Consider the following 20388-nt stretch of genomic DNA (forward strand, 5'->3'; position numbering starts at 1 on the left):
ATTTAAAATGTCTATAGAGATAATTCAAAGAATGGTAACACTCATTGTTGCAGGAATTTGGGAAGAAGGGTACCTATACATTTGAAAATCTGAAATTGAAAATCTGAATTATTACAGTCTTTGAAATATAATCTGGCAAAGGCTCTCAATATGGAGAGTACATTTGTCTTACTCAGTTCTTTGTAGGGCTCTGCCTCTTAGAAATAAAAATATAAGTATGTTAGATGTACACAAATATTTGATTCAGCAATTCTTCTTTATTTTTTTAATCATTTTTTTAGATGTTTCTTTTTGAGAGAGAGAGGAGAGAATAGGCAGGAGAGGGGCAGAGAGAGAGAGGGAGACAGAGGATCTGAAGCAGGCTCTGAACTGACAGCACAGAGCCCAGTGTGGGGCTTGAACTCACAAAGTATGAGGTCATGACCAGAGCCAAAGTCAGACGCCTAGCTGACTGAGCCACCCAGGTGCCCCTGATTAAAAATGATTTTTAAAATCACCTTTCTCACATTGAAAAAAATCTCTTAAGTTTGAAATTGTGAACAAGTTTTAAACATTAAAATTTTTTTTCATTGCTTGCTTAATTCTGTGGCTGAATTTTTGGTGTGCCCCCCACTTTTGGAAAAGAGATTGTGGTACATTATGTTTTATTATAAAATTAATGTATTAATATTTATATACTCACAATTCAAAGGTTGATATATAGTATCAGGGAGGAAGGCCTTCCTCTGCCCTGTGGTTCTTCTAACTGGACTTAGAATCAAATTGCCATGAGACAGATTAACAGGAGAAAATAAAATTTAATAGGTATACATGTGGGGCATCCACACAGACATGAAAATCCAAAGACAGGCAACAGGAAGCTTATATGAGCTGAGGCGAGGGGTAGGGCCTGAGGATATAATGGGGAGACCTTAGAAAAAGAGACGTTTGGAAGAACAAGATTGTCCTGTTATGCAGATAAATTCCTTAGGTAAAGGAGAGTTTCTGTTAATAGCTCTCTCTTCCTGGTACAGGTGCTCCTTTCCAATGTAAATTTTGGCAGTTGAGGGGGAGATAGAGAGCTTTTCCTGTATTTGCTGGGTTTTGATTACTTTTTTTTTTAAGTTTATTTATTTTGAGAGAGAAAGAGAGCAAGCAGGGAGGGGGAGAGAGAGGGAGAGACAGAATCCCAAGCAGGCCCTGAGCTATCAGCGCAGAGCCTGACACAGGGCTCTGTCTTACAAACTCTGAGATCATGACCAGAATCCAGATCGAGTCAGATGGCTTAACTGACTGAGCCATCCAGGCACCCCAGGTTTTGATTACTTTTAACTTGAAATAATCTTTATGCCATAGTGGCCCATCTTGGGGCAGCCCCCTCTTGCCCCCTCTAATAGGTTCTAAAGTAGTTTTTCTAAAATGTTTGTTCTTAATGAACTTCAATTTTTAAAAATTTTTTTAGTTTGTATTGCTATATCTACAGCAGTTATTTCTCCAAATTAAAACTAATGAAAACCTATTTAACTATAGGACAACATTGTTTAATAGTAACACTACTCAGCATTTATATTCAAGAGTTGGAAAATGGGAATTATTATTTCATTATGAATAAAGCCAAATGTGATTGAAAATTAAAATTTCAAAAAATATTTTATTAAGCTTAACTAATTTCCCAGAGCATTTAGGTTGCTTCAGTTTTTTGTTTTTTTTTTTTTTTTTTAATTGTCTCCATACCTAACGTGGGGCTTGAAATCACAATTCTGAGATTAAGAGTTGCATGCTGTACTGACTGAGGCAGCCAGGTGCCCCAAACATTAAAATTTTTACCTAAGAAGGGTTTCTATCAAATTACTATGGTTTGCTTCCGATTAGAGAGTTTAATTTTCCTTAAGCAACTTTTGGGGGTGGGGTGGAGGAGCAAGCAAGCATGGAAGGTATTAGAGAGAGAATCCTAAGCAGGCTCCATGCTCAATGCAGAGCCCAGTGCAGGGCCCGTTCCCATGACTGTGAGATCATGACCTGAGCAGAAATCAAGAGTTGGGAGCTTAACCGACTGAGCCACCCAGGGACCCCTATTTACGTAACTTTTTAATAACAAAAATTCGATTTAGTTATTAATAAAATTATATATATGTAACAACTTCCTGCTGGATTTTGGGGTATCATATATGGAGTGATGGATGGTGCACAACAGATGTATAAAAACTCATTTTTAATATTAGTTACAACATTGTACCTAACCAGCTGTCAGGGGAGGCTGACATCTAAACTGAGACTTTAAAGGATGACCAGAGAAAGGAGACAGGAATGAGAGGGAGTGTGGGTTAATGAGAAAGATGGAGATGGGGTCAGTTAATTAGGGAACACATTTTACATTACGTAGATTGTTTCATTTATAAAAATGAGGAAGGAAACTACTACTGGTTGAGTATATGGAGAAAGAAGTATTCAGGAAAATGATTCAGATGGCTTTTGCAGTGGCTTCATGCTAATAGTGGGTAATACAGGTGACAAATGTAGAAGAGTAAAATTGGTGGTTGTTCCTACTTCCTACCATGCACAGAAAATGAACTCAGAATGGATCAAAACCGATCCAAAATCAGTCCTTTAGAAGCAAAGATCTAAATGGAAGAGCTAAAACTATAAAGTTCTTAGATGCAAATAGAGGTAAATATGAGATTCTGGATTTGGCAGTGATTTCTTAGATATGATATCAAAAGCACAAGCAACAAAATCTAAAATAAATTGCCCTTCGTTAAAATTAAAACTTTTGTGCATCAAAGGATACTACCAATAAAGTGAAAATATAACCTACTGAATGGGAGAAAATATTTGCAAATAATAAACCTAATAAGGGTTAGTATCCAGAAATATAAAGAATTCTTACAACTCAACAACAAAAAAGGCAGCCCAATTTGAAAATGGCAAAGGACCTCAACAGCCTTTTTCCCAAGGAAGATAAAAGACGAACAGGCACATAGAAAGATGTATCACTAATCATCAGGGAAGTGCAAATTCAAACCACAAAGAAATACAACTTCACACCACACTAAGATGGCTATAATTAAAAACCAAAACCAAAAACAAAAAAAACCCCAGAAGATAATGATGGTTGGTGAGGACATAGAGAAAATGGAACTCTCTCAGACATTGCTGGTGGAAATGAAAATGGTGCAGATGATACAGAACATAGTTTGGCAGTTCCTCAAAAAGTTAAACACAGAATTACTATACGACCCAGAAGGTCTACTCCTACGTGTATACTCCAAAGAAATGAGAAAACGTATCCAAACACTTGTACACATATGTTCAGAGCAGCACTACTCACAATGGCCAAAATAGAAACAACCCTAAATGCCCATCAACTGATAAATGGATTAACAAAATGAAGCATTTCTATAAAATGGAATACTTTTCAGTCATAAAAAGGAATGGAGTACTGTTACATGCTACAACATGGATGAACCTCAAAAACATGCGAAGGGAAAGAAGTCAGATATAGGAGGTTATGTATTATAGGATTCCATTTATACAAAATATCCAGGACAGGTAAATTCACAAAGGCAGAAAGCAGATTAGTAATTGCCGGGAGCTGGGTTAAGGGAAACAGGAGACACTCTCAGGCGTCCTTATGGAGTGATAAAAATACCTTGGAACTAGATAGATAGAATAGTTGCACAATACTGTGAATGTATTAAATGCCACTAACATGCACATTTTAAAATGATCAGTTTTATGTAATGTCAATTTTACCTCCACAAAAGAATGAAGCTGATGTTGACATGAAAGATTATGATGATAATGATGATGATAAAATCAGAGTTAACATGTTGTGAGCACTAAACTCCCTTGTCTGGCACATTGCTCAGATTTTTACATGCATTCTCACTTTAGTAGGAATAAGAGAATTAGAAGTAGTATCTTAATAATAATAATAAGTATCCTCTTTATCCTTATCTTAAAGGTGAGGAAATTTTGGCTTAGAAAGGCTAACTTAACCATCATTACAACACTAATCACGGACAGATGTGACTTTAAAAATCAGTCTGGTTGATATTGTTGGTTGGCTGACCCAGCCACCGTTTTCAACCCAGTTTTTCCTAGCCACCTTCCTGCCAAAGGTAGATACATGACAGAATTCTGAGATGTAAGCAGAAGTTTACTGTGGGGTTACAGTTTTGCCTTAAAAAAAAAAAAAAAAAAAAAGCTACCTCTTTGCTATCTGATACTGAAACAACCACTGTGCAATCATGAACAAATCAATTAAGGGTTGCTGCAGGGGAGGTGGGTGGGGGATAGGATAAATGGGTGATGGGTACCACAGAGGGAACTTGATGGGGTGAGCACTGGGTGTTATATGTAAATGATAAATCACTAAATTCTACACCTGAAACCATTATTGCACTATGTTAATTAACTTTGATTTAAATAAATTTTAAAAACAAATCAAGAGCATCTCAGAGTCAGCCAATTGTGAGCCACTCAACTTTCACCAGAAGCTGTCTAACTCTAGTTTTGGGGGAGAGGGGAAGGAGGGATTTGATTTGTTTGAACCCACTATAATAGGACCTTCTGTTATTTCAAGTTAAAAGCCTCTCTAGTGATTCACTGACTGCAAAGTCAAGGCTTTAACCACTACACCGTAACAACTGTTTATATATTCTTCACATTTTAGGTAGCAATTCAAATTTATTATCAGAATTGCCACAGAAAACTTAAGATTGCTATTCTTTTTATCCATATCAAAGTAATAGGTATGGTAATATGATTTTTGTTAATTCAAAGTTTCTTAAGGATACAACTAACTGTATGCTAGAGAACAGATAAGCAATGGAGGAGTATCTCCCATTCAGTAGGTTATATTTTCACTTTATTGGTAGTATCCTTTGATGCACAAAAGTTTTAATTTTAACGAAGGGCAATTTATTTTAGATTTTGTTGCTTGTGCTTTTGATATCATATCTAAGAAATCACTGCCAAATCCAGAATCTCATATTTACCTCTATTTGCATCTAAGAACTTTATAGTTTTAGCTCTTCCATTTAGATCTTTGCTTCTAAAGGACTGATTTTGGATCGGTTTTGATCCATTCTGAGTTCATTTTCTGTGCATGGTAGGAAGTAGGAACAACCACCAATTTTACTCTTCTACATTTGTCACCTGTATTACCCATTATTAGCATGAAGCCACTGCAAAAGCCATCTGAATCATTTTCCTGAATACTTCTTTCTCCATATTTCCTTCTTGATTTTTATAAATGAAACAATCTACATAATGTAAAATGTATTCCCTAAATGACTCCATTTTATTTAGTGTATAACAGGAAATCTTGAGCTACATTAGACATATCTACAGTAGGTCCAGGTTTTTTAATTTTTAAAAATTGGCAGGGGTGGTTAGTAAATCTCTTGTTTACTTTTTAATTTATTTTATTTTTTTTAACGTTTATTTATTATTGAGAGACAGAGACATAGCGTGGGAGGGGCAGAGAGAGAGGGAGACACCGAATCTGAAGCAGGCTCCAGGCTCTGAGCTGTCTGCACAGAGCCCGACACTGGGCTCAGACTCACAAACCCAAAGATCATGACCTGAGCGGAAGTCTGACGCTTAACTGACTGAGCCACCCAGGTACCCCTAAGTTTGTTTTTAGGTTTAACATTTTACCACTCAGAATATAGTTGATGAGAAAATGTGATTGCTGCTTTTGCAATCTAATCTTGTTTTATTTGGTAATTCTTAGTCTGTATATCTTTTACTGAATGGCATGCCTTGATTAGAAGGTAGCTTACTAGTCCTTTTCTCCCCCCTTCATCTACAGTGTTCAGGATGATGTAGTTAGCTGGGAGAAAGTGGTGGTGGTATGGTAGCCTATACAGGGCTGTTGAATTCTCTTCGTCAGCTTTAAAAACACAGTCTATCAGTGCAGGATGGATGGGACGGGTCTTACACATTCCTCTGCTAACTGTCCAAAGGTTTCACTTCTAAAGTTGTCTAACTGTTCTAAACAAAGGAGGATATAACTTGCTTAGTTTTTTTGTTTTTGTTTTTTTTAGTACTTGATTCTGAAACTTGAAAGGCCTGCTATAGTCCAGAACATCACATTTGGAAAATATGAGAAAACTCATGTCTGCAATTTGAAGAAATTTAAAGTCTTCGGTGGAATGAATGAAGAAAATATGACAGAGTTGTTGTCCAGGTGAGTTATGATTATGGGGAAGAAAGAGTTCTCTTTTAAACAAGTTGTAGTCTTAGTTTTGTCTCTTTGTGGCTAAATCTGCATGGTTTGATTTTTTCTTTCAAGGGAGAAAAGAGTATTTCTACTATTGTATTTCTAGTGCCTTATTTTAATATTGTGGCTTGAGTTAGCTTTTTTTTTTTTTTAACCAACAGCCACTACTAAATATTGTTACTAAAAAATAAAGAATAAAATTTGGGTTTCTTTTTTCGTACTTATTTTTCAGTCTTATTTTTGAACTGTAAATGAGCTCAGTAGTATTTTCAGCGTTAATAAAAATCTTTGCTATAAAAATTATAGACTCTATCCAAAACATTAAGATCAATTGCCCTAATCCAGAAATAATATTTTGGTCATTTAGTAAAAATTAGAGACTAGAAAGAGAAAAGGTATAAGACTAGCACAGTACCTGCCACTTGGAAGGAGCTCAGTAAATATGAGTTTTCACAACATAGACCACGAGGAATGAAAGTATTAATTTGCCCCATAGATCATGAAAAATCAGATAGCCAGTAGAGTGGGCAACTAAAACCATATTATTTTAGAATGTATTTATGATATAATATGTCCCATCAGCACAGCATTTTATATGAGTAAATATTACATCTATACTGCATTTGATTTAAGTCATGAAAGTGTTTTAGGACATAAGGCAACCTGAAGGTAAGTGACTTTCCCATAAATACTTGTGTTTCAATCCTAGTTGTTTATATTAGGTGATATGGATTTATTTTTATTTAGGGTGAAGTGGATGCTATTAAACTAATGGAGTAAGGTTGTCTTTGAAAATTTGTTGAGCTATAAAAGGAACATTATTGGCATCTTAATCAGAATTTTCTAATATTTGGCTCTAAGTTGACAGATGTGAGTGTGATTATTTTTAATTTTTTTCTTACTGCTTACATATTTTATGTCATTTTCAGTTATACACTAAGAATACTAGGTCCTATCACACATTTCCCTGCACTGTAGCCACATCCTTTAATTAACACTGAACATTTTTCATCAACCTTTATATAACTAAGAGAACACAGTTACAATGCAGTTGATGTGAATGTACAAGTTTTGACCTATATTCTCATGTTCAACTACTACTTTACGTTGTCTTGGTCATGTATTTTGTTTAACCTTAAGATCTGAATTTGTTTTAGTGTGTTTAATAACCTTATTTTTAATTCACAGTGGCTTAAAGAATGATTATAACAAAGAAACATTCACCTTGAAGCATAAAATTGATGAACAGATGTTCCCTTGTCGATTCATTAAAATAGGTAAGGTTTTCAGCATTCTGAAATAGAAATAAATTCTTCATACCATCAGTCAGCAAACTACAGCCTGTGGGCTGAGCTGAATCCTTCAGGACTCCTGTTTTTTAAAACATTTTGAGAACACTGCCACACTTGTTATTCACTGGTTATATAAGTCTGTATCTTGCTTTTGCGCAACAAAGACATAGTTGAATAGTTGCAAGAGACAAAATGTTTACTGCTTGGCCTTTTGCAGAAAAAGTTTTCTGATCCTTACTTTATACATCTATAACTAAATGACAATTATTTCAAGTGGGACCTTTTCTAAATATTTTTTCATTTGAAAGTTTTCTTAGAAGGTTTAATGAGAGGGGCACCTGGGTGGCTCAGTCAGTTAAGCATCTAACTCTTGATTTCGGCTCAGTTCATGATCTCAAGGTTTGTGGACTTGAGCCCCCCTTCAGGTTCCGTGCTGACGTTGTGGAGTCTGCTTGGGATTCTCTCTCTGTCCCTCCTCCCCCCCTCAAAATAAATAAATAAACTTAAAAGAAAAAAGGTTTAATGAGATAAGTGACTTGTTTCAGCTTTGATTGTTTCATAGAGGATTCATCAAATTGTAAAGCTATAATATTCTAAACTAAATACTGATGAATTCTTTAAGGCAATATATTATGGCTATTTCCTCTTCTTTTTTTTTTTTTAACTTTATTTATTTATTTATTTATTTGAAGAAAGAGAGAGTGTGAGTTGGGGAGGGGCAGAGGGAGAGGGAGACAGAGAATCTCAAGCAGGCTCTGCACTGTCAGCACAGAGCCTGAGATTATGACCTAAGCCAAAACCAAGAGTTAACCAAAAGTTAACCAAGAGTTAACGCTTAACTGACTGAGACACCCAGGTGCCCCTCCTATTCTGTTTTTTGTCTTTTTTTTTCCTCATTAAACTAATTTTACGGCCCACTAATATGGTGCATTGTAATGTTTAAAAAATACTACCTAAGGCATGTATTTATTTAGCTTAAGACAGTATTTGTAATGCTTCCTTAAAATTATTAATTTTAGGGTTATTTTGCTTTTCTTTAGGATTTATTATTTAGAAGGTAGAAAAGTTGAGGACTTGACAATTTTAATTTGTATCTATGTTGCATAACTATGACAATATTATCTTAAAATTAGAGTGAATTAGATCCTTCAGAGAAGAATAGTAATAAAAGCTGGAATCCCATGTTTTGATTTGAGAGAAAAATTCCTCTTTTGGAACAAGTAGTGTACCTCATTGTCATTGCCAACCTATCAAGAGGTGGCCTGTTCATTTCATTGAATCAAATAGTTCTATTGGGCAAAAAGAATATATTAAGGTCTTAATAAAGACTACTCTACAGGGAAAGCTATTCTTAGAATATTTGGGCTATCCATGGGCCCCTGAGTGGCTCAGTCAGTGAAGCGTCTGACTTTGGCTCAGGTCATGATCTTGCAGTTCACGAGTTTGAACCCCTCATCGGGCTCTGTGCTGGCAGCTTAGAGCCTGGAGCCTGCTTCACATTCTGTCTGTCTGTCTGTCTGTCTCTCTCTCTCTCTCTCTCTCTCTCTCTCTGCCCCTCCCTGCTCATGTGCGCGCGCGCACGCCCTCTCTCTCTCTCTCTCTCTCTCTCTCTCTCAAAAATAACAAACATTAAAAAAATTTTTTTTAATTTAAAAAAAAAAGGATATTTGGGCTATCCACTGTGCTTTCTTTTATAACTATAGTTTCTGTTATTATAATGAATAATTGTAAATAAAAACCTATTTCCTGTTTTCCTGTGAGAATTTATGAAGAAGCAGATTTTTTTACTATGTTTAACTCTTGGTCCTTTTTTCTTTTTTTTTTTTTAACCAAGTACTGCTTTCCTCAGTTTGTGGACCGCTGGCTCCTACAGTCCTTTGCATAGTTACGTGTTTCAGATATACAAGTAGTGAAATATCTTATATTTTCCTATAAAGTACTTCTTCAGCTTCTATTTTGCTTCGTCATACAAAATGAAATTTCTTTATGTGCTTTATTTGTGCTTTTTTGCATGATACCTACAGTCTTTGGTTTACATTTAAGGAAAATATGTACTGCTATAGCTCTCAGTCTTCTAGTATTTGTCATTAGAAGAAGTGTGAATAAATATCTATTTAGGGAAGTTGCATAGTTTCTTAAAAATTTGTAAAACAGAGGTCTCTTCTGGATGAGTTAGACATTCAACTGCCCAAAGACAAGAAATTGGACCTCTTTCCAGCCCTTTTTGTCAGCCTTTAATTACAGAGTATAATGATGCCTTTTACTTAACCCTGGGTTAGTTTCATGGTTTTCAGGCAAATGTTAACTTGAGCTTTTCAAGTGATTATAGGCACTTACTAACTCATGATATTTAGGATATTAATATTTAGATAACTTCATATTTCTTTTCTATTAAAAGATGTTAGTAATGGTCAGCTGTGTGTTTGCTTTCTAGTCTTTTCAACATTCTCTTGATATGTTTTGTTTGAAAATAAGGTAAATGTGAAACTATTAGGTTAGTATTTTTAGTTTATCACTGTTTTCTTAAAAGGTCATTCTGAAAAAGCACTTGTGATGTGTAGCTGTCTCTTGGTGGTGATTTAGCAGATATTTGTTTGCCTGCTTGGCATAAATTGTTAGAATGACTTGGATTTCTGTGGACTTTTTGGATTTTTGCAGCCTGGATAGTTGTGGGGGCTTCAGGGAGAAGCTTCAGCTCTGGCTGGATTGGGCCTGCATTCTGGATCCTCAAAAGTATTTAGAAGTCTAGAATGAATACTAAGTCTGGGACGGGTGTGAGTGCCCTGATGGTGGCCCTTTATGAAAGCATGTGGAAAGGTGACATTTTAAAAAGTGTACTATTAAGAGGAAAATTAATATAGTAGTAATAGCTTATAATAATAATAGCTGACATTTATTGAGCACTTACTGCATGCCAGTTACTGTGCTAGATGTTTTGTATACTTATTAACTCTATAAGAGAATAGATGCATCCTTTCAGAGTGGTTAGTCTTGAACTTTTAAGATGATCTTTCAGAACTTTAAAATTACTGTCATCTTCTAACAGCTGTTTTAGCCATCTAGCTAAGAGCTTCCTAAGGGATACTGCTAAAGCACACTGAATGTGTCACAGATGCATTTCATTGTGCTGAGGTGTTGACCCCCCTCCCCCTTGATCCTAGAGTAACAAGAGCCTGCAGGCTCTTATCCTTGTTTTCCATAAACATTATCACTGTTTGTGCATGTCATTATGAAGAAGTTTGGGAAGCACTGATCCTGATCATATCCGTGTCTGATTGTGCCGTGAGGAAAACTGATGGTTGAGCCCTAGGATGCAAACTCTTAGCCTTAGGATGTGTATTAGCAGTTTCTAATCTTTATTTGAGGGGGGAGCAAAGGCATCTTTCATTGGGGAGCAAAGGACATGTGCTTCAAGCTGCAGATCACATTTAAATTTCTTTTTCTTTTTTTTTTTAACTTTTAAAAAAATATTTATTTTTGAGGAGAGGGAGACAGCGCACGAGCAGGGGAAGGCCAGAGAGGGAGACACAGAATCTGAAGCAGGCTTCAGGCTCTGAGCTGTCAACACAGAGCCCAACATGGGGCTCGAACCCATAGATTGCGAGATCATGACCTGAAGTTGGACGCTCAACCGAGCCACCCAAGCGCCCCTAGATTTCAGAAATATAATGTGTAGTATGTCTATTATGTATTATTAGAATTATTAATGCTATAAAAATCATTTGTAAAATTTGAAGTGAGTGTACATTACTCTGCTTATTCTTTATAGAGCCCTTCAATTTGTTAAAAAATTATACTCTTCATCTTTAATATATGATTTTCTTGTTCTCTGAAAGGTTTTAAGCATTATAACTAATATTAGTCTAGAAATATTTCTGTTGGGTCATCCAGTATATAGACAAAATCTCACTAAAACACAATTGCTAAAAGGTCTTTAATAAAGTGAACATTTTACTGGGACTTGAGTAAGATATATTAAGATATTTTTTTTCCTCCAAATCTTATTGAACTTGGACCTGGAACTTCAAATTACTAACTAATGTCTGGTTATACTTAGAGACTATATGTTCTTTTGGCCTTGGGTTTAGAATCCTGTTTTATTTTGACTCCTACTACTTAATGGTTATTGCTGTGATGTAATAGATCAACTTTTTACTTTTTAAATGGTACTGCTACATAAAGGAATGAACACCAAAACAATGATGATAATTTAGTATTCAGTGGTATAAAACTTTTTGACATTTTTGTCGTTTGCACATGTAAACTGAAAGCCATATTAAACATCCTAATAGTCAGTCATATATCCTAATAACTGGTGGCTACTGCCTCTGTGTTTCTTCACTCACACAGATAGGAAGTCATCTGACGTAGCTCCTCATTGAGCACGATGTGCTAAAAGAGAGCAGTGGACTTGGAAATCAATAGGTTTGATGTCAAATATGATGGCTGTTCTGTTTTGGTACTTAAAACTTGACAAGTGTTAGCTTCTGAATAGTTACATTATTCATTCTGAACCATATTAGTGTTACATTAAAACCCATTGGCTTATCTTACACTTTGAGTTAGTCTTTTATCCGTGCATGGTTTTGTAACATCATTCATTGTTCATTTAGAAATACAGTTTACTGAGTTATGCAGATCTCCCAAATGTGGAAACATTTCATTCTGTAATATTAAAAAAATCATGGTCATTAATGTATCACCATCAGTCTCATCAGAAATTGCCTAAAAGTAGTTAAATTCACAACCTTAGATACCAATTTTCTGAAATTCTCATTTTTCCTTGAAAGCTTGAACTTTATCCTTGGCAACAAATATTGTCAGTTGTTTTCTTTGAAATGATTGATAAATATCTGGCATATACCCCAAACTCAATAATCATAGATTGCCTATAACTTTTTCTTTTAAGAGGAAATTGTATCCTATTGGTGGTGGTGGGGACAAATGACAATTATAGCTCATAACTCAAACAGCTGTACGGGTTCTTTTGTTTGAGGTAACCGCCATGCTTTGGTATACAGCGGAAGTGCTTTATGTGTACTTGCCATTTTGTCACACAGAATATTAAAAAGATTTGTCCTTAATGTTAGGAATTTATTAAAAATTTTTATTGCGTCATCAAAGACATTCTTAAATGAATTGTCCTTTAAAAATGTTTTTATTTTAAAAAATAAAGAGGGAGGGAGAGAGAGTGAGCAGGGAAGAGGGGCAAAGGGAGAGAATCTTAAGCAGGCTCCACACTCAGCATGGAGTCCAATGCGGGGCTTGATCTCACAACCCTGGGATCATGACCTGAGACGAAATCAAGAGTCGGATGCTCAGCCGACTGAGCCTGAGCCACCCAGGTGACCTTGTACTTTTCTTTCCTTTAAAAATTTTTTTTATTGCATTTACTTGTTTTTGAGAGACAGTGAGACAGAGTGCAAGCGGTGGAGGGACAGAGAGCGAAGGAGACACAGAATCCAAAGCAGGCTCCAGGCTCTGAGCAAACGTTCAGCACAGAGTCCGACACAGGGCTCAAACCCACGAACGTGAGATCATGACCTGAGCCAAAGTCAGACACTTAACTGACTGAGCCATCCAGGCCCCCCCTCCCCCATGCTTTTCTTTTTCAACATTTTTTTTTAATGTTTATTTTTGAGAGAGAGGGAGCACAAGCGGAGAAGGGGAAGAGAGAGAGGGAGACACAGAATCCAAAGCAGGCTCCAGGCTCTGAGCTATCAGCACAAAGCCAAATGTGGGGCTTGAACCCACAGACTGTGAGATCATGACCTGAGCTGAAGTCGAGCGCTTAACCGACTGATGTAGTTAGTATACCTTAGCTCCTGAGCCACCTTGGTGCCCCAGTATTTTACTTTTTTTAACTGCGAGTATATGATGGTGAGGAATACAGTGCAGTCTCTACTGTATCAAGAATACTAACACATTTTCATGCTACTGCTTTTCATGGCACTGCTGATGTGTCGGAAGTTATACTCACCATTGTCTTTTCACCAAGAGTGCAAATGTCAGTACAGTTAAAAATGTAATGATAAATAATGATAAAATCTTAGTCTTATTATAAACAATGGTTTTGACCACTTGGTACATCCTGAAAAGGTTGCAGGGGTCCCCAAGACACAGTAGATCGTATGTTTAAAACCTTTACTTTGTTCTGTCATTACTGAAGTGAAATGTTACCTTCATCCTGTGGTAGGTAAATTCCTCTGAATCTTGAGATTTTTGGATATACTTTTCTGCTTCAGTAATTTATCTTCCTTTTCCCCCACTAATATCAAACTTGTAATTACTATGTATTTTTAGAATGTTTACTTTCTTTTGGATATTCTTGTGTTACTCATTTTTTAAAAACCAATTTGTTCAATTACATGACAAGAGATAAATGAATATTGGGTGTCTGTCTGGCTCAGTCAGTGGAGCATGCGACTCTTGGGGTTGTGAGTTCGAGCCCCACGCATAGATTATTTATAATCTTTAAAGAATAAAATGGATATGTACCATTGAGACTTTGATTGAGATTACATTAAATTTATAATTGAGAGGAACTGAGATGTTTACAACATTGAGTTTTTCCGTTTAGGAACGTAGTATGTCATTTCGTTTTTTTCATTTCTTAAGTAAAACTCTATATTTTCTTAAATAGATCTTGCATATTTTAAACTTTCTTCTGAGATATTGTAAGTTCTTTTGGCCATTTTAAACAGGACTTTTTCATTATATTTTCTAGTTGGTTATTATAAGTAGAGGGAAAACTGATTTTTATGTTTACCTTGCATACAAACTTAAGTTTTCCTGTTGAATCTCTTGAATTATTTAAGAAGATAGGTTTATCTTCCTCAAGTGTTAATATTTTTTAATTTGCATTTTTTTCTCACCACATTTGATAAGATCTCCCATATAGTGTTGCATAATAGAGATAATTGGGCTTTGTCTGATTCCTGACTTGAGTGGCAACATGTAATGTTTCTCCGTTAAGTTCAGTTTTTGAGGCCTTTGATATTAAAAAAAAAATCTAGCTTAGGTAGTTTTATTTTGCCTTCTATTTCTTATATATTAAAAGGGTTTTTTTAATGAATAGGAAATGAATATTATTAATTTACTCTTAGCGCTATTTGAAGTTATCAAACACATTTCTCTTTTACTTTGTTAACATTGTGAATTATTAATATAGCTTCTGTTGTTAAACCATCCTTCCATTCCTGCAGTGAACTCCCATTTGGTTACAGTGAAAACCTGGTAGAATGTTTCTGCAACTTTTAAAAATTTTTGAATATATAGTTAGCTGAGATTAGCCTTAAGTTCTTTTTCTTCTGGTTTTGTTTTCAGGGTTATGCCACTTGTTAAGTAATTGAACTTTTGATCTCTTTTTGTGTGTCGATATAGTTTAATTTATATAGTAATTATTTGTTTATTGTGGGTTTGATAAAATTTGCCTACTTAGTCATCTAGCCTTGTCCTGTTTTTAGAGGGGTAAATAAATGAGCACTTTAAACTTATTTTATAGTGTTTTTATAGTCAAAGAATCCTCTAGATGGCATGATTCATATTTTCTTTATTTTTATTTTTGTTTCAATTTTTTTTATTGTAGCCCCAGCACCTAATAATACAGTGTTAGGCTTCTAGAAAATGTTCAAAAAATTTGCTGAATGAATTTTAATAGGCTCGAATAGTGATTTTACTTTGCTAAAGTTTTATTTGAACTATGTTAATTTTTTTTTCTTTTTCTTTCTTTTTTATCTTCACAAAGTTCCACTCTTATCCTGGGGACCCAGCTTTAACTTTAGCATCTGGTATGTTGAACTTAGTGGCATTGATGATCCTGATGTAGTACAGCCCTGTCTCAACTGGTATAGCAAGGTAGGACTGTGCTTTAAAATCCTGATTTTATGTTTCTGATTCCTATAAAGGGAGACATGTGTCAGTCTTTTGTCTTCATTGCTATTGAGAATAATAATAACTGTAATGCTTAATTAACTAACATTTATTATTTACATTCTGCCAGCTGCTAAGAAATCTTTATGATGTATTTAATCATTACCACTCTGTGAGATAGGTACAATTATCATCCCTATTTTATAGATGATGAAATAGAGCACCGAGAGTTTAGTATCTTACCCAAGTCCACACAATTGTATAGTGCCCAAGCCAGCATATAAACTCAGATGGTCTGGCATTATGTTACTACCTGTCTGACCCTGAATTTTGTTTTCAGCCTATATTGATAGAAATATTTAAACACAGTTTTTAGTGGACTAGCTTTGATTCTATATTGGTTTTATAATACATTACTCCATTGTATTTGTTGAATAAAATAGGCATATTTTCTTTTAAAGAATTTGAAATAGTTTCTATAAATATTATGATCTTGTGCTTATAGGAAGTATAAGAATTATATTGAGCAGTTGTATTCATAGACTATTTTATACAATAGATGCAGTCTGAAAAATGTGAGTTTAAATTATTGAGGAATAGATCTTCTGGGTTTTTTGCATACCCTTTATACTTTGTTTTTTGTTTTTGATGTATATTTATTCGACTCATGACTTTTTGGGGGGCGGGGCTCTCTTGTCAAGAAGATAATAAAATTTTAGTCCAATCACCACTTCCTGTTATTTTTATTTTCAAGTAGGGGTGAACTGATCTACTCCTAGAAGGTTGGGAAGCAATGTAGATTCTTAGGTTTTTAGTGTAGAATTTCAGCTTTTTTCTGGTTAGTTTAATTGAGGAAGTCTTTGACTAATTTATTTTTGGCATTTGATTATATTCAACTTAAAATTGATGCCGACTTTTAGTATTTTCTGTATTTTTCATACATTCTTGGATTCCCTGTAATACTGTAAGTTCGTTCAAGGTAGAGACAATATTTTTAAATATTAAAAATCACTTTTACAGTGTTACACACATAATAGTACATACGTAACATCTTCTAAATTCTGTTGGTTCTTTTAAAAAATAATGGTTAAATTTCTCTGTTACTGAATAAAATTTTCCCTTTAGCCTATGGTGTGTGTGTGGGTGTGTGTGGGTGTGTGTTTTCTTTAACATACTCACACAAATCTCTTGATATTGTAGGAAGTTGCACATTTCACCTGTTCACCCCCCAGCCTTGTGGAGAGATTATATTTGAGAGCATAAAATTGTTCAGCCTCGTTCACTTTTCAAGTTCTCTGCATTTATTATGAACCTCTAGAAATTAGATAACTCTTCATCCTCTTTGAGTTTTAGTGTTTTTCTTAAAGCATTAAAATTCTATTATTTCATAAATTTTCTCCTTCTATGTATCTGTATACAACTTGATAGAAAACTTAAAATGTGGATACGACTCACACTCCTAAAGGCAACATGATTGAAAGGTATCACTGTTTAGTATGTTTCTTGATATTCATGATAAATCTTTATTTAGAGGCCAAGGGTAATAAATTAATAATGTAAAGTTAGTTTGGATAAATAATCTTTTGTTATTTGAAAGGAAAATCATGGTTAACTGTAATACTTAAGGAAAGATATTTTGACATTTTATTAATAAAAAAATCAGCCAACTGTAAGCTTATTTGTGTTTCAAGTCTTATAAATCTTCTAAAAGGTAGTATTATTTTTTGCCTTATTAAAGAATAATGCTTATAAGAAAATCATATTTTTGTTTGGTCATCATGCATTGCTTTTTTGTCATTAATTTTGTTAACTTAGGAAATTTGTGGAAATTTCATAAAGTATTCTTGAAGTTACTTTTTCAAAAAAATCTGAGCTTGTATTTCTGGCATTCATCCTATTAGAGAGTTAATAAACTCAACATTCTTTTTGGATTCTAGTTAATTGAGATGTTTACCTTATAGCTATTTAATAGATAAGGTAGCCAGGCATGGAAAAAATTATAAAATTTAAGTAATCTCTTTCTGAACATTTTGAGGCACAAAACCTGTTTGTGAATTTTGAAATATATAAACATTGGATAATATTTGCTTTTCAAGTAATAACTTATTACTAAGAACCAAGAACAAAAAGCGTGATGACTTCTGTGTATCGTGTAATGGTTTCTGTGCTTTCAGTACCACCATTGCAATCTGATTAGTAAAAGCTATAGACGTTATAATCTTGGTAGTCTTCAGTGGTCTTTGATAAACAGTTTTTCTGCTTTTCTTAAAAGTTCAGGCTCAAGGTTTGGTTTCATCTTTTTATATCTTTCAACTTCATGAAATACATACCTGTGGGTATATTTGTATACATTTATCTTTTTCATATCTTTCTGCTATATACTTTGTGACTTTTGGCAAGCGATTACAATTGACTAAGCTTTAGTTTTGCCATTTCAAAGTGGGAATGATAATGATATTAATGAAGAGTGTTAGTACAGTGCTTAGCACATAGTAAACGCTCACTTTAGGTTTGTTGTCACTTATTATTGCCTACAGTAATAACTAAGCAAATCTCTTCTTTTCATACTTTCTCTTGTGTTCCAGTAGTACCGTGAACAGGAAGCCATTCGCCTTTGCCTAAAACACTTTAGACAACACAACTATACAGAGGCCTTTGAATCGCTGCAAAAAAAAACCAGGATTGCCCTGGAACATCCCATGTTAACAGATCTACATGATAAACTGGTGTTGAAGGGTGATTTTGATGCTTGTGAAGAATTGATTGAAAAAGCTGTAAATGGTATGTTATAGACGTGTAAACTTAGTTTGGTTATTAGAGTGACTTCAAGTATATACAAGAAACAGTTTTTTGAAAAGAATATAAGCTTATGCCAATTATTAGTTTACTTTTTTCCCTGTCTTTTCATTCTGTAAAGATTGTTAGCTTGTTGAATTATGTGCTTCTTTTATATAAAAATAGGTTCATAATGAGACTTGAAAAACAGAAAAGAAACATATTTGAACTCACATATCTAAATCTAAGTTGCCATCTTAGGAAACCATGGAAGGATGCATTTCTGAATGCTAACATTGACTAGCACTAAACAATGTTTAAAAAAATGCTTTAAATGCTACCTTCTATGTTAGAGGCCTATTTATTCCTTTATGTATTTTTGTTGATATACAATTATCAATTTTAATGGCATAATTTGGCATAATGGATAGTTGGATATGCCAAAAAAACATTATTAGTTGAAAGCTATAATGAATTAGGAGATTTGTATTGGAAATATCTGTGTGGTATGGATGCTGCATAATTGCTGATTTTCTTGGGTGGTTTGTAATCTGGTTTTGAAAGAAATGTGAATATCAGAACACGATATACTCTCCAGAGGTAATTGTTTTGGATGATGGCACCTATTTGAATATTTAAAGTCTTATGTTTTGTTATTTTCTTTTTTTTTCTTTTATTTTTTTATTTTTAGCAAGAGTGTGTGAGAGAGAGAGGGAGGGAAGGAGGGAGGGAGGGGGGGAGAGAGAGAGAGAGAGAGAGAGAGAGTGAGTGAGAGAAAATATTTTTTAAGCAGGCTCCAAGCCTGTCACAGGGTTTGATCCCATGACCCTTAAGAGATCATGACCTGAGACAAAATCAAGAGTCAGACACTCAACCCACTGAGCCACCCTGGCAACCCTGTTTTGTTATTTTAAAAAAGGATCTCTGTTATAGAATGGCATTCTTTTAAAAAATCTCCCACTAACTTTCACAGTGACAAAGAGCAGAATACGTGCTTATGGTTTAATAAAAAACAAGTAAACATTTGGTCTTTGTCTCCTAAAACTATTGGAATTTGGTGGAGGGATAAGAGTGTCTTAGATATTGAAATGACAGGTGGCTGGGGTCCCTAGATAGACTCAGATTTCTAGAAACACAAACCACGTGTGCAGAGGGCTAGAACTTTCAGCGCCACCCTGAACTCTGGGGAGGGGAGAGGGGTCAAAGACTGAGTTCAGTCACCAGTGGCTGATGTTTTAATCAGTAATGCCTAGGTGGTGGAGCCTATCCCCCTCCCCCCCCCAAAAAAGAAAAGCCCTAAACATTGAAGTGCCTGAAGAGCACATGGAACGCGCGCGCTCTCTCTCTCTCTCTCTCTCTCTCTGGTTTTATTATCATCCTGAAGGGGGTTGTGGGAACCCCAGATTCGTATGCAGTAAATCAGAAGTATAAGTGGCCTGGGACTTGCAGTTGGCGTCTGAAGTGGGGTAGGCTTGTGGAACTGAGCCCTTTCACTTATGGGGACCTGTTGGTAACTTCAGGCAGATAGTGTCAGAATTGAAATGTTGGATACATCCCATTTGGTGTCAGAAAATTGGAGAAATGGTTGGTGTGAAAAAAAAAACCCACACATTTGGTATCAGAAGCACTGTGAGTAAAAACAGCTCAGTGTTCAGTATAAAACTTGTGGAATGAAATTTGGTGATTTTTTTTAATAGGGAGAAAGAAAAATAGACTTTCTCAGTTCTGTGCTTTCATATAGTTTAATCTTATTGCTGTTACCATTTGTTATTAGATGCTCATTTATCAGATAGGTTGAATATTTTACAACTGAAGAAAATGGAACCAGTACAGCCTACTTTGAGTTTATAAATTTTAAATTAACTTAAAATGAATTGCTTTTGGCTTCATTGCTTTGTAATAACCAACTTGTCTCTTAGCTTTATACATTGTTAGGGCTTATTTATATTTATTTGGTAATGATTCTTGCAAATAAATGATTACTGTTTGGGGTGAGGTAGAAGGGGGGAAGGAACTAGGGAGCAGATTGGGAAGAAAAAAATTTTTCCCATATTGGTAATAGAATAAACATTGGAATATAAACAAATAGAATATGTATGATTATTAATCTCTTCCCAAACCATTCAAATGCCACCAGTGAAAGTATAAATGTACGTATGCCATTTTTTTTTAATCTTTATTTATTTTCAGAGAGGGAGAGAAAGAGCATGCGTTAAAGCACGTGCACACATGAGCAGGGGA

The 20388-nt window shown here is 34.9% G+C and overlaps 1 protein-coding gene across 4 annotated transcripts in view; it reads left to right on the top strand.

The window, feature by feature from the left end:
• Positions 1–20388, top strand: part of MKLN1 (muskelin 1) — a 378358-nt gene that overhangs the window by 256362 nt on the left and 101608 nt on the right. For 3 of the 4 annotated variants that reach the window (XM_003983064.6, XM_006929380.4, XM_003983063.6), the window contains 4 exons: positions 6033–6175; positions 7397–7485; positions 15248–15357; positions 17961–18153. In XM_003983064.6, the coding sequence (XP_003983113.1) occupies positions 6033–6175; positions 7397–7485; positions 15248–15357; positions 17961–18153 (535 nt within the window). Of the gene's footprint in view, positions 1–6032; positions 6176–7396; positions 7486–15247; positions 15358–17957; positions 18154–20388 lie in introns of those variants that run through there. The other variant, XM_045053280.1, reaches the window with a different exon arrangement.

This window comes from Felis catus, chromosome A2 (genome assembly GCF_018350175.1).
Source record: "Felis catus isolate Fca126 chromosome A2, F.catus_Fca126_mat1.0, whole genome shotgun sequence".
NCBI classification, from domain to species: domain Eukaryota; kingdom Metazoa; phylum Chordata; class Mammalia; order Carnivora; family Felidae; genus Felis; species Felis catus.